This window comes from Glandiceps talaboti, chromosome 20 (assembly GCF_964340395.1).
Source record: "Glandiceps talaboti chromosome 20, keGlaTala1.1, whole genome shotgun sequence".
NCBI classification, from domain to species: Eukaryota; Metazoa; Hemichordata; class Enteropneusta; family Spengelidae; genus Glandiceps; species Glandiceps talaboti.
The window spans coordinates 4,319,803-4,339,151 of NC_135568.1; the positions used below are offsets into that span (position 1 = coordinate 4,319,803).

General features: G+C 37.2%; 1 protein-coding gene across 1 annotated transcript in view; it reads right to left on the reverse strand.

The window, feature by feature from the left end:
- The window catches only part of LOC144450477 (glycerol-3-phosphate dehydrogenase, mitochondrial-like), a 41,145-nt gene extending 32,706 nt beyond the window's left edge, over nt 1-8,439 (reverse strand). The window contains exons 1-4 of the mRNA XM_078141094.1: nt 8,268-8,439; nt 5,114-5,230; nt 3,595-3,757; nt 2,958-3,082 (exon numbers count right to left, since the gene is read on the reverse strand). Of these exons, the coding sequence (XP_077997220.1) occupies nt 2,958-3,082; nt 3,595-3,757; nt 5,114-5,209 (384 nt within the window). The 5' untranslated portion in view covers nt 5,210-5,230; nt 8,268-8,439. The remainder of the gene's footprint in view (nt 1-2,957; nt 3,083-3,594; nt 3,758-5,113; nt 5,231-8,267) is intronic.
- Between the last annotated feature and the right edge of the window lie 10,910 nt (nt 8,440-19,349).

Consider the following 19,349-nt stretch of genomic DNA (forward strand, 5'->3'; position numbering starts at 1 on the left):
ATGATAAAAACTGGCATTTCTTGTGAGTCACCACATAGTAAGAGATAGGGGAACACCAAATTTTAGTGCCTCACTAGAAATTGTGTGCATCAGTGGCATGTCAAATTGGCTTAGAGGGCACACTCACCACATAGTAAGAGATAGGGGAACACCAAATGTTGGTGTGTCACTAGAAATTGTGTGCATCAGTGGCATGTCAAATTGTCTTAAAGGACACACTAGTCACCACATAGTAAGAGATAGGGGAACACCAAATTTTGGCGCGTCACTAGAAAGTGTGCGTCAATGGCATGCTCAGAGGACACACTGGGCTATAGTATAGGACGTATTGCATTTTAGTAGCCATTCTTTGCACTTTCCGTTTCATACTTACTTTTTACCTAATTTCATTTTTTACAGTTGAAGTAAGAAAGTTTGGTGTAATTTTTTTTTCAGAAATGTTTCATTTCGAGAGAAACAAAAAAAATAAAAAATATTGTATGTACAGCGTGTGTCCCCCCACCCCACCCCCAAATAAAAAGAAAAAAAAGAATGTACCACATAAGATTACACTGAGATACAATGAGTATACAACATAGTTTTCCTTATTTTTTTTTTTTTACTTTTTAAAATTACAGGAGGTAAACTAGTCCTTGATTAATTATTAGTTGAAATATCAGGATTGAATCAAATTCTGTCATTTACACTTAAAGTTTATGTCAGTGGAGTCAGACAATTCACTGGGTGGACCCAATAGTGACCTAGTAAAAACACTGCTATCATAAGTGATGTTATTTGGGGTTGTCAGTGGCCGAGTGGTTAAACCACTTGCCTCTTACCACTGCAGTTGGGTTCGATTAAATTTACCACACTGTAAGTAAGAAGAGTGTCGTTCAGTTTGACTCTACCGAACAATACAGGTTTTCCCGGGGTACTTCGGTTTCCACCTACATTAATACTGGATGGCCCTCACTAGACTTCTTGGGAGACAAGTGTTTATATACTTATAATAAAGAACTATCCAGTTTAAATAAAGATTATTATTACATGTGATTACCATGCACAGACACACAGACAAACATGGAGGTCATATCTATAAATCTCCCATACAATATAAACAATGTCTGTCCTATCCATGTACATGTTAGTCTAGAATCCTAGCTTTGGGGCTTGTAGGCTATGTCTGTGTGTATGTTACAGACTATTGATTTTTCTCATTGCATTGTTCAAGCACTCTCACTCAACTGTTCCAATTTTGTCCCAGTTTTTGTTTCTTTGCGATTCTTTCCATAACTTTTGATGTTCATTTTGATCATCCTGTTACGATAGCACCTTCTAATGCAAAATAAGGTTACCATTCCCAGCCCATTTGTGTATAATAACTCAATGTACAATAACAGCTCATTTGCAGAGGCAAAGAAATGACAATAGGAGAAAGACCTTTATTGTGTCCTTGAGACCCTCATTATAGCTATTCATATTAAGTGGCTGCACTTTGTACAGACAAAGAAAGGTTCTGGTACAATCCAGGTACAATTAAATTGAACATGATGGAATGTTCAACAATAGGGTATTGTCTGTGTTTTTTCTACTGTCTATGTGTGAATACACATCAATGGGATGTGGTATTCTAGAGATAGGGGATGGAATGCATACAAATGCAGACATGTACATAACATAATTAGTGTTGTAAAGTTTAGTAACCTCGCTAGCATCACATGATACATTAAGTTTGTAGTTTTTGTTTGAAAAAGTAGGACACCATCAGCAATGTGACAGTAACTTTTTTGTTGGTGTTCAATGTCCTATAACATATTGTAAACCTGGAAATTTTCGCTAAGACTTATTTTTGTCTAATTTGCCGGAAAGCAAGTACAAATGTAGTGACTAAATACCTGTTTGTACATGAACACAATGTAAAAGTCTGGTAACAAAAGTTTGTCTTTGAGAACTTGCTGAAGGGTGTAAAATTGCAAAATTTTCTGGTAGCGAAAATAGGTTTACAGTTTATCTATAGCCATGTCAACCAGTAGGTATCCTACATGTGTCTATAGTTTAGGGACACAACTATTCAACATCTTGGTTGTAAACGATGAAGTACTGCAACATATTGGTACATTACTGAACTTGTTCTGATGCTACAGTGCTTTCAATCGAAGTATGAATGAAGTACTGCAACATATTGATACATTACTGAACTTGTTCTGATGCTACAGTGCTTTCAATCGAAGTATGAATGAAGTACTGCAACATATTGATACATTACTGAACTTGTTCTGATGCTACAGTGCTTTCAATCGAAGTATGAATGATGAAGTACTGCAACATATTGATACATTACTGAACTTGTCCTAATGCACTGATGTAGATTTAGCTTTAGCAGTCACAACACTGCCTACACAGTGGCAAAGTTGAATAATTGTTTTAAATGTATACCAACAAATGGGCACACAAAATTATTCGTTGTTGCACATAAACCCTGCCTATTGGATGACATCATCATAACTAGTTGGAGTGATGTCTAACAATAACAAACCTCTGTCCTTGTAAGAAGCATGAATTGAAATTTGTTATAATTGAAGTTATCAGTGATGATGCACAAAATTGCCACTTCTTTGATCTGACCACCCTACTAAATTTTTGGTAATGTATTTGATATGTTGCAGTAGTTAATGGTTTATACTTCAATTCTCAGTACCTGAAATAGAATATTACTGCCTAGGCGCATCACTAAAATAACGAACATTCAATTTCTTGGTCGACACCATAACTTCACTCCACGTGCTTCACATGCATTACTATAGGTGCACATGAGAATAAGTCAACCTTCTTGTTCTATTTTGACCCTCTAGCATGAGCTAAAATGCTATTGCAGGTACTGAGAATAAGTCAACCTTCTTGTTCTATTTTGACATGAGCTAAAATGCTATTGCAGGTACCAAGAATTAGAAGGACTGTAAGAAAGATGGCTGACATACCTGCTCATAGTCTAGGCCTAAAATAGCTTTCTGTAAATATCTCACTCCACCATGAATCAATTTGGTGCTTCTACTACTCGTCCCTGATGAAAAATCATCTTTTTCTACCAGAGCTGTCTTTAGACCTGAAAATGTGGTAGAAACAAGAAATATGTTAGGAAACTAGTTAGTGTATTACTAGTAACGGTATCCTAAGTTGACATGTGGCTGTCTTTAGACAGCAAAATATACGGTATATACAAGAAATATGTTAGGAAACTAGTAACGGTATCCTAAGTTGACAGTGACTGTCTTTAGACAGCAAAATATACAGCATATACAAGAAATACGTTAGGAAATTTGTCTGTTACTAGAATCATAAGTTGATATGCGACTCATATGAAACTATTTACCAGTCCTTCTAATAAGCTGAATTATATGTCGATGATACTGTGTACACTTGCTTGATGTCCATATGTAAACAGTACAGTTGAAAAGTGCAATTATAGGTCAACAAATTTTGCAATTGTTTGATGCTGTTTGGGTTTGGCAAGTTGGAAATAATACATGCTTAAGAGCAAATACATGTATAACAGAAATAAGTCATGAACAAGATTTAGAACGCAACTTATTTTCAAAACTTTTGTAAAATGTTTACCTCTGCTAATAGCATCTAAGGCAACACCACAACCTGTGGCACCCCCTCCAATAATAAATACATCATATTCTGGGGTGTCGCCAAGTGCTTTTAACTGCTCCTCTCTTGATTTCAGGGGAGCATACTCCGGGATTTTTCCTGACTCTGCTGCTTGTAGTTGCTTCTGAAAATGTAAAAAGGAGATGGATAAATAAGTACTTGAAAGCAATAGTGAAGTTGATGACTTATCTTGAGAGCCACAGCGTCCTTTTGCCTTCTGAAGACAATAGGAATGACTTAGGTTTGTACCACCAAAGTTACCATAGAAACCTCCACCCCCATCCCCACCCAGATGTTGCCTCTGGACAACTTTTATTTTCAGACCCAGCTTTGGCTTGTGCAACCACCCACAGGTGGAAAGCAACTTAGAGTGATAACACACCCTGTCTCTGGGTGGCCAAGAAGAACTAAATATCATGTATACAAGAAGTTGTACATATACAATTGATGTCTTGCTTTCATACTATAGGGAGTAACACTGGATATTTGATGTCAAATCAGAGGCAACTCTAGTCTAAAGCAGACTTTATAAGAAATGTGAACATTAAAGTGAGCTCAGAATCAAGTTAGGTTAGGCCAGGTGTGAGAAGGTAGTTTAGGGCCAACCTAAGTTTGTTAAAGCGTTTGAGTCCACTCTGGTCCCATCCAATATAAGAGTCCATAGGGAAGGTTTACAGGGTCAAAGTTCAGAGCTACAGCTTAATAGATAGAACAAATGGAGGTAATGATCTCAGCTGAGCTAATAATATGGTATGACTTTGGTATGAGGGCACTTTGAATTATGTAGACTATGAGTTTAAGCACAAGAGACAAAATACAATCTGGATGCGACCCAAATACCAGCTTTTCAGTTTACAACGTAATTCCCCTGTAAGAGTCAATTGTCATATTTGTAATGCAGTGTGAACATACTAGTAGTACTTGTTACAGACAGCTTTGAGATTTTACATGCTCAAAATCAATTAATCAATCAGTTTAGCATGAAAGTGTACAGTTTTAATGTCTGCATATGTATGAAACACTGGCCCTAATATAATGCTTACACTTGACAGCTGTTTGATTTTAATAGAACAACAATCACATTCCTACAACATATTTTAGATGTCATACCATGCACAAGCCAAGTTGAACGTGTTCAAACTAGAAATATGGTTTTTTAAACCCTGGTCATTGTGCACCATGGCAACACCCATTCATTCATTCTGCAGTGCTCAAAACTGGAAACAAATGTTCAAAGTCACCATTACTCTTGTTTTTTTCATAACTTATGCAGGTGCATGTATAATTCTATTATTCCCAAGTACTATTCATCATTCAGTTGGAAAATACTGTTGACCTAAGGGTTTTGTAACTTCTCATCTAAAACTTGAAACAGTGAAGTGGCAAAACCCAGGGGCCCTTGAGGTCACTGGACATACTTTCCTTGGCTGAACAAAGAACAAATAGAGGGGAACAAACAATATCTCAAATTGGTACTCACATTTGACTGTTGCCTTGTAAAAAACACAGCACTTGCACCACCTGCTACCACAAGACCTCCGACAGCCAATCTGCGTAATCTCTGAAACGTTGCCATGGCAATTGGTTACTCCAAATTCTACCGAGAAAATAACATATTTATGTATGTGATTCAATTTGATACAATATCCTTCATAACAATTTATTGTTGTTTTGAAAAGTACCTAGATAGTTTTTGAGCGGAAAAGCTATCAAATATAACCACAAACCTTAAGTTTAGAAAGTGAAGTAACCTCCAAAAGAATTATTAACATAGCTTTGGACATACAACAGTCCCCAGGATTTTTACAACAGTGGTGATGAATTTGCATATACATTTGCATATTACTAATATAATTTACATATACAATACAAAGTACATACAATCAAAGTACTAGTATATCATATACTAACAAACAAGTAATACACATGGCATTGCCAAAGAAAAAGTTAAAGACCAGCTTATTTCTTATGCCACAATATAAACACCACTAAGATTCTCATAACTCTAAACTTTGTTTTTATATATCAATTTTTTTCAGTGTTTTTGATAACGCTGACAATATTTCAAACTAAATTTTATTTTTTTATGACTTTATTACAGTTTCATGTTCAGCACTTTGAGATGTTTTTAACATGAATTTTTTTTAAGAAACAAATATTATTATCATTGCGATGTTTTTTCTGTGTGCTAAAAACTTACTTTCGCTTTAATCTAACTAGACAACGAAAATGCACATATTAATAATAATAATGTTGGGTTCTTATATAGCGCTTTCCCACTCCGCGCTCAAAGCGCTTTACAATTATTACCCTGGCTCGGATCAGAACAGCACAATGGCCCTTTAGTCTTCCTCAACTCCCTGGGGAGCATACAATCCATTGCAGCCGTTTAAGCGCATAGGATTAAAGCCTTCACATTGCAACCTACATCCTACCAGGTCCCCAGTTATACAGCTGGGTTGACTGTAGTACTGTAGTGACTATTAGTAGTGACTAAAATGTCTTCTTATACATGAACACAATGTACCAATCTGGTAAATAGCTGGAAAGAAAGTAGTTAAAGACGACTAAATTGCAAAATTGGCAAGTGGCAAACATATCTAGGTTTACAGTACATGTTGGTGATTTGTAGGAATACAAGTTCTTTGGCAATCTGGATGTCATGGAAATCACACTGTGGGACCATAGACAATGGAGTGTCATTGTCCATTGTCTATTTATGAATTCAGTCATTTGGGTTGGTGACATGAAGGTCAATGACTTTTTGTAATATTCACAACATGTTGAATGGAGTTCTTTGGCAATCTGGATGCCATGGAGGTCACTTTGCAGGACAACAGACAACAGACAATGGAGTGCCATTGTCTGTTGTCTAGTTTTGAATTCAGTCATTTGAGTCAGTAACATGAGGGTTGATGACTTCTTGTAATGTTGAATCAAGACTGGTGCATATAGTCAAAACAGATAACATTAAAATTCTGTGGTTCTGATAAATATTTGTTACATTCAGAGGTTAAAAATGAAATAGTTGTCTTGAACAATATTGCGACAATGGTCAATCCATGGAGGTATAAAAATAATCTATTTTTATACCTCCATGGTCAAACTGTCATCTTTGTCTTCCAAAAGTACACTAGATCAGGTGCCACAGTATCTTGAATGTGATTGATAACAAGCATAACATAGAAGTGACTGTAACCTACCTAGTGTGCACACTGTCAGTGACAAAATATATCAAAATAGTGCTACTGTAAGTCATGAAAAGTGTCAGATATATTTCTATGTTAAAGACCAAGGACTCAATGCCACGTTCTCACTTTAATAGTCACAGTTATCTTATCAGTAGAGTTACGTGGATGATATTGGATCATTCTATGTCCAGGATCAACCTTTTCTATATCTCTGCCCGACAATTGTTTTTCATACCTGAACTGTAATCCCACCCTGAACCAGGTTATTAAGTTTGAACTCAGACCACTAATGTGGTCTGAGGTTTGAATAAAGAAGTTGGGGGGTGGGGGTATTAAAAGCTAGAGGGTATAATTTATTATATGCAAGGGCTCAGTAATTTTGCTAATGTTGGGAACCATGTTAACAGACATGGACAAAGGGATAAAAGTTGCAGTTTCCCATACAATCTAACATCAGCTTGTTTGGGAACCTTGGTAGGAAACCCCAGTAGATTTTACACAGCGGGTGATCCAGGACATGAGCACCCTCTTTCTATTCTATGTTCCTTTCGTTGGCAACTTAACTTTTGCTGATGTAACCATAGACAATGTCTATGATGTAACATTCACAAGAGTGATCATTGTCATCCACAATCACATTCACATGCAAACTTGTGTCCTCTCTCATTATAATGAGCTATGCATTGCTGCACAAAAACAGAAGGTGCTTTTTTGTATGCAAATTTTGATCTCATATGACCTTGATTGCACCATGGCGATGTGTCACTTTAATGTGTCAGACAGGGTGTGTTGTGGTCGTGTGATCACAGTAGCAACACTCGATTAAAAGTTTTTATAACGTTTGCTAAATATGCGATCACGATTGAGAACAAGAACAACAACAACACTCCGGAAGTGGCTTCAGTTACAACTTTCATAAGCGCATATGTAGGTGTATGTACGATCACTGTGTGCAGTCAGTTTGTTTATGTAACATAAACTACGAGAACCGGGTTAGTGACTCTCCATAAATTATCACTTGCTTTGGTATATCATGTATATGGTATACCATTTATGTGATAATGGATTCCTCTCACGTGTTATAAATGCACAGCTGACTGTAACTGGTAAGCACTGGCACGCTGTCTGCACGTGCTGATCAGCCGGTTGAGACAAGTGGCTGTTTAGGTTCAACCGTGGCATCAACATGATGCATACAGCTCAGCTGGTCCCCTCTGTCTGTAGCGAGCGATGCGTGGCAATCACGAAAGACCACAAGTTAAAATCTGATGGCAACAAACTATGTACTGGTCGTTATTTCAAGCTCACTCAAGACATCCATGCAAGAACGGACTCTCGTCCGATCTCGTGACCGGCCGTGGGCTTGGCCTGTACACCACAAACGTATCACTTTCACAGTGTCAGTTACTTACGATCATGTTGATCGACGGTTTAGTTACGTACCATAACAATCCTGAACTCTGTCCTACTCAAAACTCATAGAAGACGAGTATTCATCGTAGGGTCCGAAAGCACAAGAACATCAGATCAACAGTGTAAACAGTTAAGAATCTGCAGATGATGAAACAACGCCACAGTTGCTTCGGACCGGACGCAGCGCCGATGGACTCCTAGTGGAATATGGCGGATGCGCAGTTGACATGCGCGTAGCTGTCACCAAAGGTCTTTGACCCAACATGCATGCCAGGCCTGTATAAATATCGTATACCTGTATAGGATGTACGTACGGATGGTCGCATGGTCGTGGAATACGAGTGTCCATAGACATGATAGATTCTCCACGAGGGTCTATGGACTGCCTGAGTAAGTTGCCGCTCGCATAATTATAAGTACACCAAAAAGGCAAACGCAAACGTCATTTTTCAATGATCACCATCCGAAAGAAAAATTAGAAGTTCTTCAGAGGGGATTTTGCCACATGACACCCATGCTCGTTAGTTTTGTTTTGTTTTGTTTTGTTTACAAACAAACAAACAAACAAACACATAAATAAAAAAAATATGACAAACATCAACAAATCACAAATCAGTATCAACAATAATGAATGTTTTGCAGTATCAAGAATTAATATATGTTTTCCTTTATGCAAAATGGTCACAATTCCACATGGGGTCATTATTGTTTAATGCTAATTTTGTGATTACTCTGTTGTTGGTGTTTGTCATTATTTATTTATTTGTGTTTCCTTATTTGTTTTTGTTTTTGTTTGCTAGTTAGTTTGTTCGTTCGGTTTGTTTGCTTGCTTGCTTGTTTGTTTGTTTGTTTGTTTGTTTGTTTGTTTTTTATGTGGCGCTCTACGACTACGTGAATAGCCCGGATAAGTACAACCATTATGACAATATATCAAATTAGAAGGTTGACAATATTGCAACACGTGTAAAATAAAAGTAAAGTGTAAATCGGAAGTTCGGAACCACACAATGACTTATTTGGCTATTTGGCAATTATCCTCTTTTTTGTGAGTAATGGTAGTGTGCACGCGATTCCCTTTCCTCCACCTTGTTAAAGATTTTTTATTTTGAAACGATGATTTTACTTGCTATAATTTTGCACTTTTAAATGGTTATTTTCTGTTTGCTTTGATTGTTGGTTACGTCACACTTACGTCATCATAAAATCTACGTAAATGTACTTGTACATCTTCATCGAAGTAGTTTCGTTTCCATGGCGATTACATACGTTCAGGTTAGCGTCCTGAAGGTTAAAGACATCTGCAGTCTTGGGATTCAAAGCCAAGGTCAAAATTTAAAATGGAGAGATAATTCTCCAAAGATGAAATGATTAGTTTCGACATTAATCCCAAACATCCTTAATTTCGATAATCCAGTTTTGTCACGTGACCCAAACCTACCGGAATCATGTGTTTAGACGGGTTAGATTCCGTCTAAATCGAATTAATAGCTACTCGTTCTATAGCTGCAATAATTGTAGTGTTAGTTTTGATTTTTTTTCCTGTTTTTGAGCTTTTCTCGTTTCGTCGTTTAACCGCAAAACAAACAGGTTAAACACCGAAATGAAAAGAGCTCAAAAAAAGATCTAGAAGAAGAAAAATGAACTCAAAACCAAAACAAACTCTACTGGTAGCAGTTAGTACAACTGTTCTTTCTAATTCTAACTCAGGGGCAGTTTTAATTTGAATAATAGTAATCGGTTTAACGGTATTAATTCTGGAGTTTATTTTTGGAACAGGGTGACGAACAACTTGTAGTCTTGTGGCTTGTAGTCTGGTGTAGTGGGGTACCAATAGCGCCGTAACTTGAACAGGCTAACTATTCATATGTTTGTGAAATAAACATACACCACAACAAAGAATTAGTCATATAGAAATAAACGTGTAATACAGAAAAGAACAAGTCTTGCAGACATAAATATGTCTCACAGAAATTTGAATAAAAATATCTCACATAAATAAACATGAATACAGAAAAGAACAAGGCTCACAGACATGAATGTCTCACAGATATACACGTTTCACAAAAATAAACATCTATACAGAAAAAAGCATGCCTCACAGACATGAATATGTCTCACAGAAATAAACGTGTCACAGAAAATAACAAAGTTAAAGACATAAACATGTATCAAAGAAATAAAAATGTTTTAACACATAAAAATACACCACAGCAAAGGCATAATCTGTTTAATCATGTCTCACAGAAATAAACGAGCATCACTGAGATGAACGTGTCTCTCAGATCAGAAGTAAACATATCTTACAGAAATAATGTGAACGCATCTCACAGAAAGGAAACATTTGTCACAGAAATAAGTATGTTTGCTATACAAAGAAAAAATGTACATCTACTCAGATTAGCGATAAGCTTAATGACGACAACTTGACGACCGACCTTGAGATCTGGACGTTGTATTTGTCAAGAAACCACACAAAAAACGTATTGCTGCTAGATATACATTAAGTTTGAATTCATGTTAGTGTCTTGATGAGATATATTATATAGGCTAGCTTATATTGATGCTGAATAGATAGAGACTCGAATAAAATATTAAATCAGAACACTAAATGATTAAATTGAACTGTGGTTAGTTGCCTGAGAGCAGGTTTTGTTTGATTGCAAATGACTTTGTGTTTTTATCTTCGGAAGAAATCACGAGAGCTTTGGCCTTTTTTGCACATTAAGAGATGGCAGACTGAAATTGTAATTTCATTTTTGTAGGTCAACATACCCAGAAATACGCATGCGCGTACTTCAGGGTAATAATCGTATGTGGGACCTTAATATAATATCTAGTTATTGTAAAGCAAAGTGTAATGATTGTTTTTCGTATATTTCAAATTTTGCTTGTTTGTTTGTTTGTTTTGAATGTTTGCTTGTTAGTTAATAAGTATGATATCAACAAATCTATTCATTTGTTAGCTGCTAAATTTTAGAGTGGAGCGGTGGATTGGTACCACGAAGACAACACTCCGACGGGTAGTTTACTGTAATAGAATAATTAGTACATGTTATGTTACATGTTTCTTTAGAAGAAAAGCAAGGAAATATGTGGTTGACCTTAATATTCTGCCGATGCTTGCGTACAGCTCAATACGCATGCGCATAATGATGCCTAAATCGATGTCTCTAACTGTGGAAATAAACAACCTGTACTTGTCAGATTTATTTTAATTTATCCAGAATAAGAAATGAACAACAAGAGATGGTTTCTAGAGGTTCAGAAACGTATAGTAGACCGTTTTGATTGTTCATATTAGCTTATTATGAGGGCAATGAGGTTTGAAATGTGGAACAAACAGCGCCTGTGACAAAACCACATGAAATATTTCCAGATCACCATATACGTATATTCCTACTGAAATAGATGCATTAAATGTATGCAAGTATCGCAACTGGTGGAAAATATTTACAGGAGTTTTGGTATTTTTTGGTGACTACAATATGCATTGAGTTCACGAGTACACAAACCAAGGCAGAAGCATGATGAAAATAATACATAACTTCATAAGTTACTGACGTGTATTCATATCTATATCACCGACCATGGTGTATAACGTGAATTTTGAAACAAGAACGAAAAGATACCAGTAAAAGGGTACAAGGAAATCATTAGAGGATTTTCGTGTGAAAACATAAACGAAACACCCTAAGGGTTGTGCCGCGTATAAGCTCAGTGTCTCTGATTAACAGCAGGCGAAATCCAGTGGAGTCGTGTGTCGTGTGACAACGCCCCCTGGAAAGAAGGAGGGGAGATGATGATGTGATCGTGGACGACCAGTCAGTTGTAGCTCCCTTACCAGTAACTTTTCTCAATTAACATCTTTCATTTCAAGTTTAAAAATTCATCAAATGTTTACTGGAAACAGACAAATTCTTCGGGTCAACAGAATTGTCACTGCGTAGAATGGCTGAATGATAGCGTGTGTAAACAGTCATGAGTCGGGTACTAGGTATGCACCCCATTACTTGTTTATCAAAACCTTTATGTAAGGTTGACATGGTGTGACCACTGCACCTTTAACTATTCCGTGAGTAAAACAACGTCTAAATAACCACGAACAAATATTTTGAAAGAAATCGTTCCAGTTGAAGCTACTATGAGTTTAAAACGCGGCCCCGTCTCCTTCCATAAAGTTTAGCAACAACTCGATCATTACGTCTTTACAGTTCTCCCTATATTTGTCATAAAATAAACGCGATGAGAGGATTCAAAGATCAGAAGAAAATAATTCTGACAAATTGTATCATAACAAATTAAAAACAATGCACATCTACAATAGGATAGTTTGGTCTGAAATTGTTTTATTTCTTGCTGTCACTTTTACCCATGTCCTTTACTGATACTTTAACTATGGGGGGGGGGGGGGGTAATGCATTGTCTAGATAGATCACGTATTAATGTGAATGTTTTGTTATAGCGCGTAGTAGTAAACGCTTTCTAAAGTCTCGTATTGAAATATTCATAAAGTAATTGTATGTCTGTATGTATGTATGTATGTATGTATGTATGTATGTATGTATGTATGTATGTATGTATGTATGTATGTATGTATGCATGTATGTCTGTATGTATGTATGTATGTCTGTCTGTCTGTCTGTCTGTCTGTCTGTCTGTCTGTCTCTGTAAAAGTATGTATGTATATGTGTGCGTACGCGTGCGTGCGTGCGTTCATGTGTGTGTGTGTATGTATGTATGTATGTGTATGTATGTATGTATGTATGTATGTATGTATGTATGTATGTATGTATGTATGTATGTATGTATGTATGTATGTATGTATGTGTGTGTGTGTATGTAGTCATCATTTCATCCATCCATCCATCCATCCACCTATCGAACATGCATCCATTCACTGTCCGTCCTTTCATCCACACACCCATCCAGCCAGCCAGCCATCCATCCATCCATCCATCCATCCACGAACATCCAACAGTCCACCTGTTCTTCACCCACCTGTAATCTATCTATCTATAGCTATCCACTGACATTTTCATTGAAGCATCTATACCTTGCAAATACCAACAGCCACACCATGCAACACTCATTACTATAGAGTTTAATCGCGACGAACCTTCCCAATGCTGAAATATGTCACTTTAAGACTAAGGGCACGAAGACTCTGACAGCAATTTTGTGAAGTGTTCCATCAGCCACAAGAAACTGAATTACTAAGAAACCCCCCTCCTAATTACTTACACACTGTAGAATATCTGAAACCAAGTGAATAACACAAATTTTCGACCGTTCAGTTTTAGATTTGGCAAGTTGAACGTTAACATTGTCATACAAGTTTGTCGTGTTTATGCCATACATTGATGCGCATAATTATATCGGTCGTTCGATTTTATTTATCATAAATTATGCTAATAGCAAGTTTATTTCAAGATTCTGTCGTATTTGTTCTTGTGAATGATGGTCCACCCACATCTTGTGAGGACATATCTTGAAGGAAATGATGACGCAGATAGATATGATTTTCATAAAACCAACTCGATTGATCAATCATTGGAAATACGTCTTTTCCGACACCGGTATTAGTTGTATAGATCCGAACCACCGATATGTCGTACATAGGTCGGAAATTGTCGTCATCACTACGTCATGGACAATGAAGCGATTTCGTCTACGTCATCATCATTATTGATGACGTAGTTACAATTGGATATTAATCTATCAGTAGGGAATAACGTTTATGCAAATTAGATTAGACATACTATTGGGGACAGGCCTGTACGATATACGTTCGTTACCCCTTTCGCCATCTTTCAATGTACTTTGCAAACCATACTGAAGACGTAGGTTAGTAGCGGTAATAATCCCGTATCATTACATTTGAATTATAAAAAAGTTGCTTCTTTTTAATAGTGATAAAACTATATCCTTGTTTCTCAAGGACAGTGACTATTTGTACTCCTGTGGTCTGAGCAGAGAAAAACTACAGAGTCTCAAAATATAGATTTTGACGTACAACGGTGTTCATTAGCTGATTACGACCTACATTTGTACGACTACGATAAACGCAGGAGAAGATGCAAAGTGACACTACTTGTTCCATCGCTCTACAAACTCAATGTAGATCTGTATACCTAATTGATATGGTCGCCAAGGAAACGTGTACTGTAAAGACAACTATACTATATCAGTCTGGGGTTTAAAATGACACTTGTCGGTATCTTTACTGAGTACGTCAACATCAAGGTAACATTCAACGAACGACGTTTATAGTACACAATTAGTGTGTATCAGCCGGGATTTACTGTTGCAAAAGTTAACTATTGTGTTTGTTATTTTGATAAATTCTGAAAATCTCCACTGTTCAAATCTTTGTGTGTATACATGTATATATGTATGTATGTATGTATGTATGTATGTATGTATGTATGTATGTATGTATGTATGTATTATGTATGTGTGTATGTGTGTGTGCGTGCGTGCGTGCGTACATCTATCTATCCAAGTATACATGTGTGCGTGCGTGCGTGCGTGCGTGCGTGTATGTATGTATGTATGTATGTATGTATGTATGTATGTATGTATGTATGTATGTATGTATGTATGTATGTATGTGTATATGTGTGTGTGTGTGTGTGTCTGTGTGTGTATGTATGTGTGTGTGTTTCTTTATTTGCTTGGTGAATTGCCTACTTAAACTGTTCTTGCATGTACAAATGTACCTGATTTCTATTTAACTTGTGTACATCCTGGTTTCCCACAGCAATCGAAACTACAACACATGTCAACAGAACGCTACAACTTCGATTTAACGACACTGTATGTGTCGTAAACATACAACTTTCGTCTAATGTGTATCGACAATTCTTGGACAGTATTAGCAACGTCGAATATTAATTGGGAAAATAGCAAGTTGAAACAACGTTCTATACGAGAAATCGTTGTTCACACCATTATATATATATATATAACCTTAATATATGTGTGTGTGTGTGTGTGTATGTGTGTGTACGTGTGTATGTATGTATGTATATATGTATGTATGTACGTACGTACACGTGTGTGTATGTGTGTGTGCGAGTCTGTCTGTCTGTCTGTCTGTATGTAAGTATGTATGTATGTATGTATGTATGTATGTATGTATGCGTGTATGCATGTATGTTTGCATGCATGCATGCGTGCATGCGTGCGTGCGTGCGTGCATGCATGCATGCATGCATGCATGTATGTATGTATGTATGTATGTATGTATGTATGTATGTATGTATGTATGTATGTATGTATGTATGTATATGTTATACCTCCAAAAAGATGCAGATATTGGCTCGTGTAAAAATAATATCAAACCCCTTCGACTTAATTTGCAAATAGTGCTCTGTTTATGGACAGCCATTAAGATATGTTGAATACTGTTAACGTATGGAATAAGTGTAGACGAAGAGTGCAGTTCCTAATAATATGGGGTTTGTTCATTTGAACAGATCACTAAAAGAAAAGGTAATAGAGGGTGTTGAAATGAGATATATATCCTCGCTATTGACATGATTGGAGTACAACACACCGCTAACGTAACCTTGAAATGTTTGACTGATTATAATACAAAAGCGTATAGTTTATTAGGATGATTTTACCACGTAGACCAATTTTAATTACGATCAGAGAACAAAGCATATGACATCAATTTACTTCTTTCTCATCGGGTGTGGTATCTAATCAAAATTGTCTCTTTTGAAAAACCTTAATAATGATGGTGACAAAGGTATACCGTTTATTCGATGCGTGTAATTAAAAGTAGACCTCAATTGTGGTAAACCAATTCTGAAAATTGTTTTAAGAGAAAATGATAAGCTAATTAATTTTCGTTAAGATCTAACATTCAGCTGCATACATGTCAAGACTGTGTCCTAGATACAATGACTCTCTCATGCGCATTAGAGTCGATCGTGAAGAGAGTGTGTATCCTCGTGTGACATCGTTTCATTCTCATCAACTGCGTGGAAAGGTGCTTTCGGCTAAAGCGTGATATCTCGACTCATTTCACGGTGAATCACATGTCCATGTAGTGTCAACTACCTTGCAAAAATGGTCACGTGATATACTCTATCCGTGTCTCTCTATTTCTCTATCTATCTATCTGTCTGTCTCTACTGTGTCTAATCTCACCGTCCGTCTGTCTTTGTGTATCTCCTCTCTCTCTCCGTGTCTGACCCTCTCTCTATCAATCCGTTTATATATAATATATATATATCCCTTATCTATCTATCTACCTATCTATATCTAGTATCTATCTAATATCTAACTAATTTATCTAACTATCACCCTCTTTCCTCTTTTCTTTCTCCATCCATCCATTCATATGTACGTTTCCCCAGCCCTCAGTCCATCTACACTCTAAAGTCACGTGTTCAGTTATTGAACACATGCTAGAACACTTACCTGTAATTGTAACACTTTTTGAATGCAGTGTATGTGTTCAGAAAGAAAACTAGAACGCATGTGTTCAGATTTAGAACATAATTATAGCGTCTTTATTTGAACACATAACATACACGTATGTTCAAAATCATATGAAATCGAAAGCTGTTGACGCATCGGCACACTGTAACACGTTTTGAACACAGACTCAGAGTATGTGTTCAGAGCAAGAATGCATGTATTCTAGAAACCAGACCACACTGAACACACGCAACGCGTCCTAAGCGTCAAAATGTTTAGAGTGATACTTCTATCAATCCATTGATTCATCCATTTATTCACATATCTTAAGCTTCCTCCTTCCCTATCTACGAATCTCCTCTCCTCCCTCTCTCTCTCTCTCTCCCTCTCTCTCCTCTCTCTCTCTCCCTCTCTCTCTCTCTCTCTCTCTCTCCCTCTCTCTCTCTCTCTCTCCCTCTCTCTCTCTCTCTCTCTCTTCTCTCCCTCCTCTCTCTCTCTCTCTCTCTCTCTCCCTCCCCCCCTCTCTCTCTCTCTCTCTCTCTCTCTCTCTCTCTCTCTCTCTCTCTCTCTCCTCCCTCCCTCCCTCCCTCCCTCCCTCCCTCCCTCCCTCCCTCCCCCTCCCTCCCTCCCTCCCTCCCTCCCTCCCTCCCTCCCTCCCTCCCCCCTCCCTCCCTCCCTCCCTCCCTCCCCCCCCTCCCCCCCCTCCCTCCCTCCCTCCCTCCCTCCCTCCCTCCCTCCCTCCCTCCCTCCCTCCCTCCCTCCCTCCCTCCCTCTCTCTCTCTCTCTCTCTCTCTCTCTCTCTCTCTCTCTCTCTCTCTCTCTCTCTCTCTCTCTCTGTCTCTCTCTCTCTCTCTCTCTCTCTCTCTCTCTCTCTCTCTCTCTCTCTCTCTCTCTCTCTCTCTCTCTCTCTCTCTCTCTCTCTCTCTCTCTCTCTCTCTCTCTCTCCCTTTCTCTCACAAGTCCCTTTTTACTCACTTCCTGTATTTACCGAGCTATATAATGCATGCCTTACATTGCACTGAAATCGCATTCTGGTGTTGTTGGGACGTTTGATAACAATGATATAGTACAGAAAGCTAGATAGTGTCGGAAAAGCTTATTATCATACGTACAATAACAAACATTTTACACATTTTTTTTATTTTTTTGGCAATTAATGGATGTGTTACAAACAACGACTTGGTATATATTGTTTCACATTGTTTATTAAAATAGGAAAACATAGTAGAGTCGTATAAAAAAATCCAAAATAAATACCAATTTTTCATCCATATGTTCACTTTAACTCGGTTTCACATGGAAGAGTTTTTTCATTACAAAGTTTAGTGAAGCATTGCTTATTACTTTCTATTAGCATTGTAATTGGTAGAGTAATGAGTCAGATGTTTTCTTTAACCGATTAGAAAGATTAAACACCAGAATGACTTAATTAATTTAAATACATAGATATATATATATATATATTGTTATTTTATTGCAGCAAAGCTTAAAGAGCTGTACGTACGCACTTCGAATTCACTTGAAGGGCACTGGATTACCTCTGTTGTAGCGAAGACAAAACGCAATTCTGGAGGGCGATTTCGGGGGGGGGGGTTAATTGTTGGTGGGGTTAGCAACTGCAAGGGGATTAGGTGGGAATGGGGAGGGGGTAGGGGAAATAAAGCTTGGTTTATTTAAGGTTTTTGGACTCGGACGTTGTGTCAACTTATTTGTGAGGAACACCGTGCGAATTCTTTTTTTTTTTTTTATAAAAAGGAGTTGCCCAGATACATGAAATGTCTCAAAAATACTACAACGCCATTGTAAGTTGTATATGCTACTTTAAAATATGACCATGTCGAAGCCTACAAATTCGTATAAAATATATAAAGATCAAACTAATATACTTTTAATATCTCACTACTAGTTTGAAGTTGATATTCGCCGCACTGAAATAATCGCTACTTATTGTGTATATAGTCAGTAAAACATTTTGGCGACAAACTCCACACCTTTCCTCGTAACCAGCATGGAATGTTATTATACAGACATAGCCGATAGCGCTTGAACAAAACAAATGAAAGGTTGTACCAGTCAATAATGTTTAAATTGGTTGACCTATCCGTGAAACTGGTTGACCTTTCTGTGAGGTCAGTGTTACAAAAAGACATTCTTTTTGCGAAATCCGATCAGTATGATTTTGTCAAACTAACTCCTTTCCCGGGGCTTCGTTTCACCCATGACTCCACTACGGTAGCATTTACAGACCATATTATAAAGCGTAAACGCACAACAGTCAGAGCTTTTTAGCCTCAAGTTGTATACCGGATGCGTGATTGGAACGACAAAATATCCCTTACACTCAAACCACACTTTTATTTCATGAACTTTTCTTAAAATTGATTCTTTATTCGGCATTTATGCATTATTAGATAACAACTATCTCAGTATCTGTTTACACATATGCCCGCGAGTTATTGAACTAGTTCGAGTTACTGGTGTGTAAATGAAAGTAACGGAGCATGATATTTAACAATAGGTGTGTGTATATGTTTGCCTATTATGTACATTATCTTAATTAATTGATCATCTCAGTACCGCCATACACTGTTATTGTAACCTTTTACACATCGCCCAGTTCGTCCTGCAAAATTGATTTTATTACCATTTTAATATCAGAATAAAATGCTAGAAATGGTC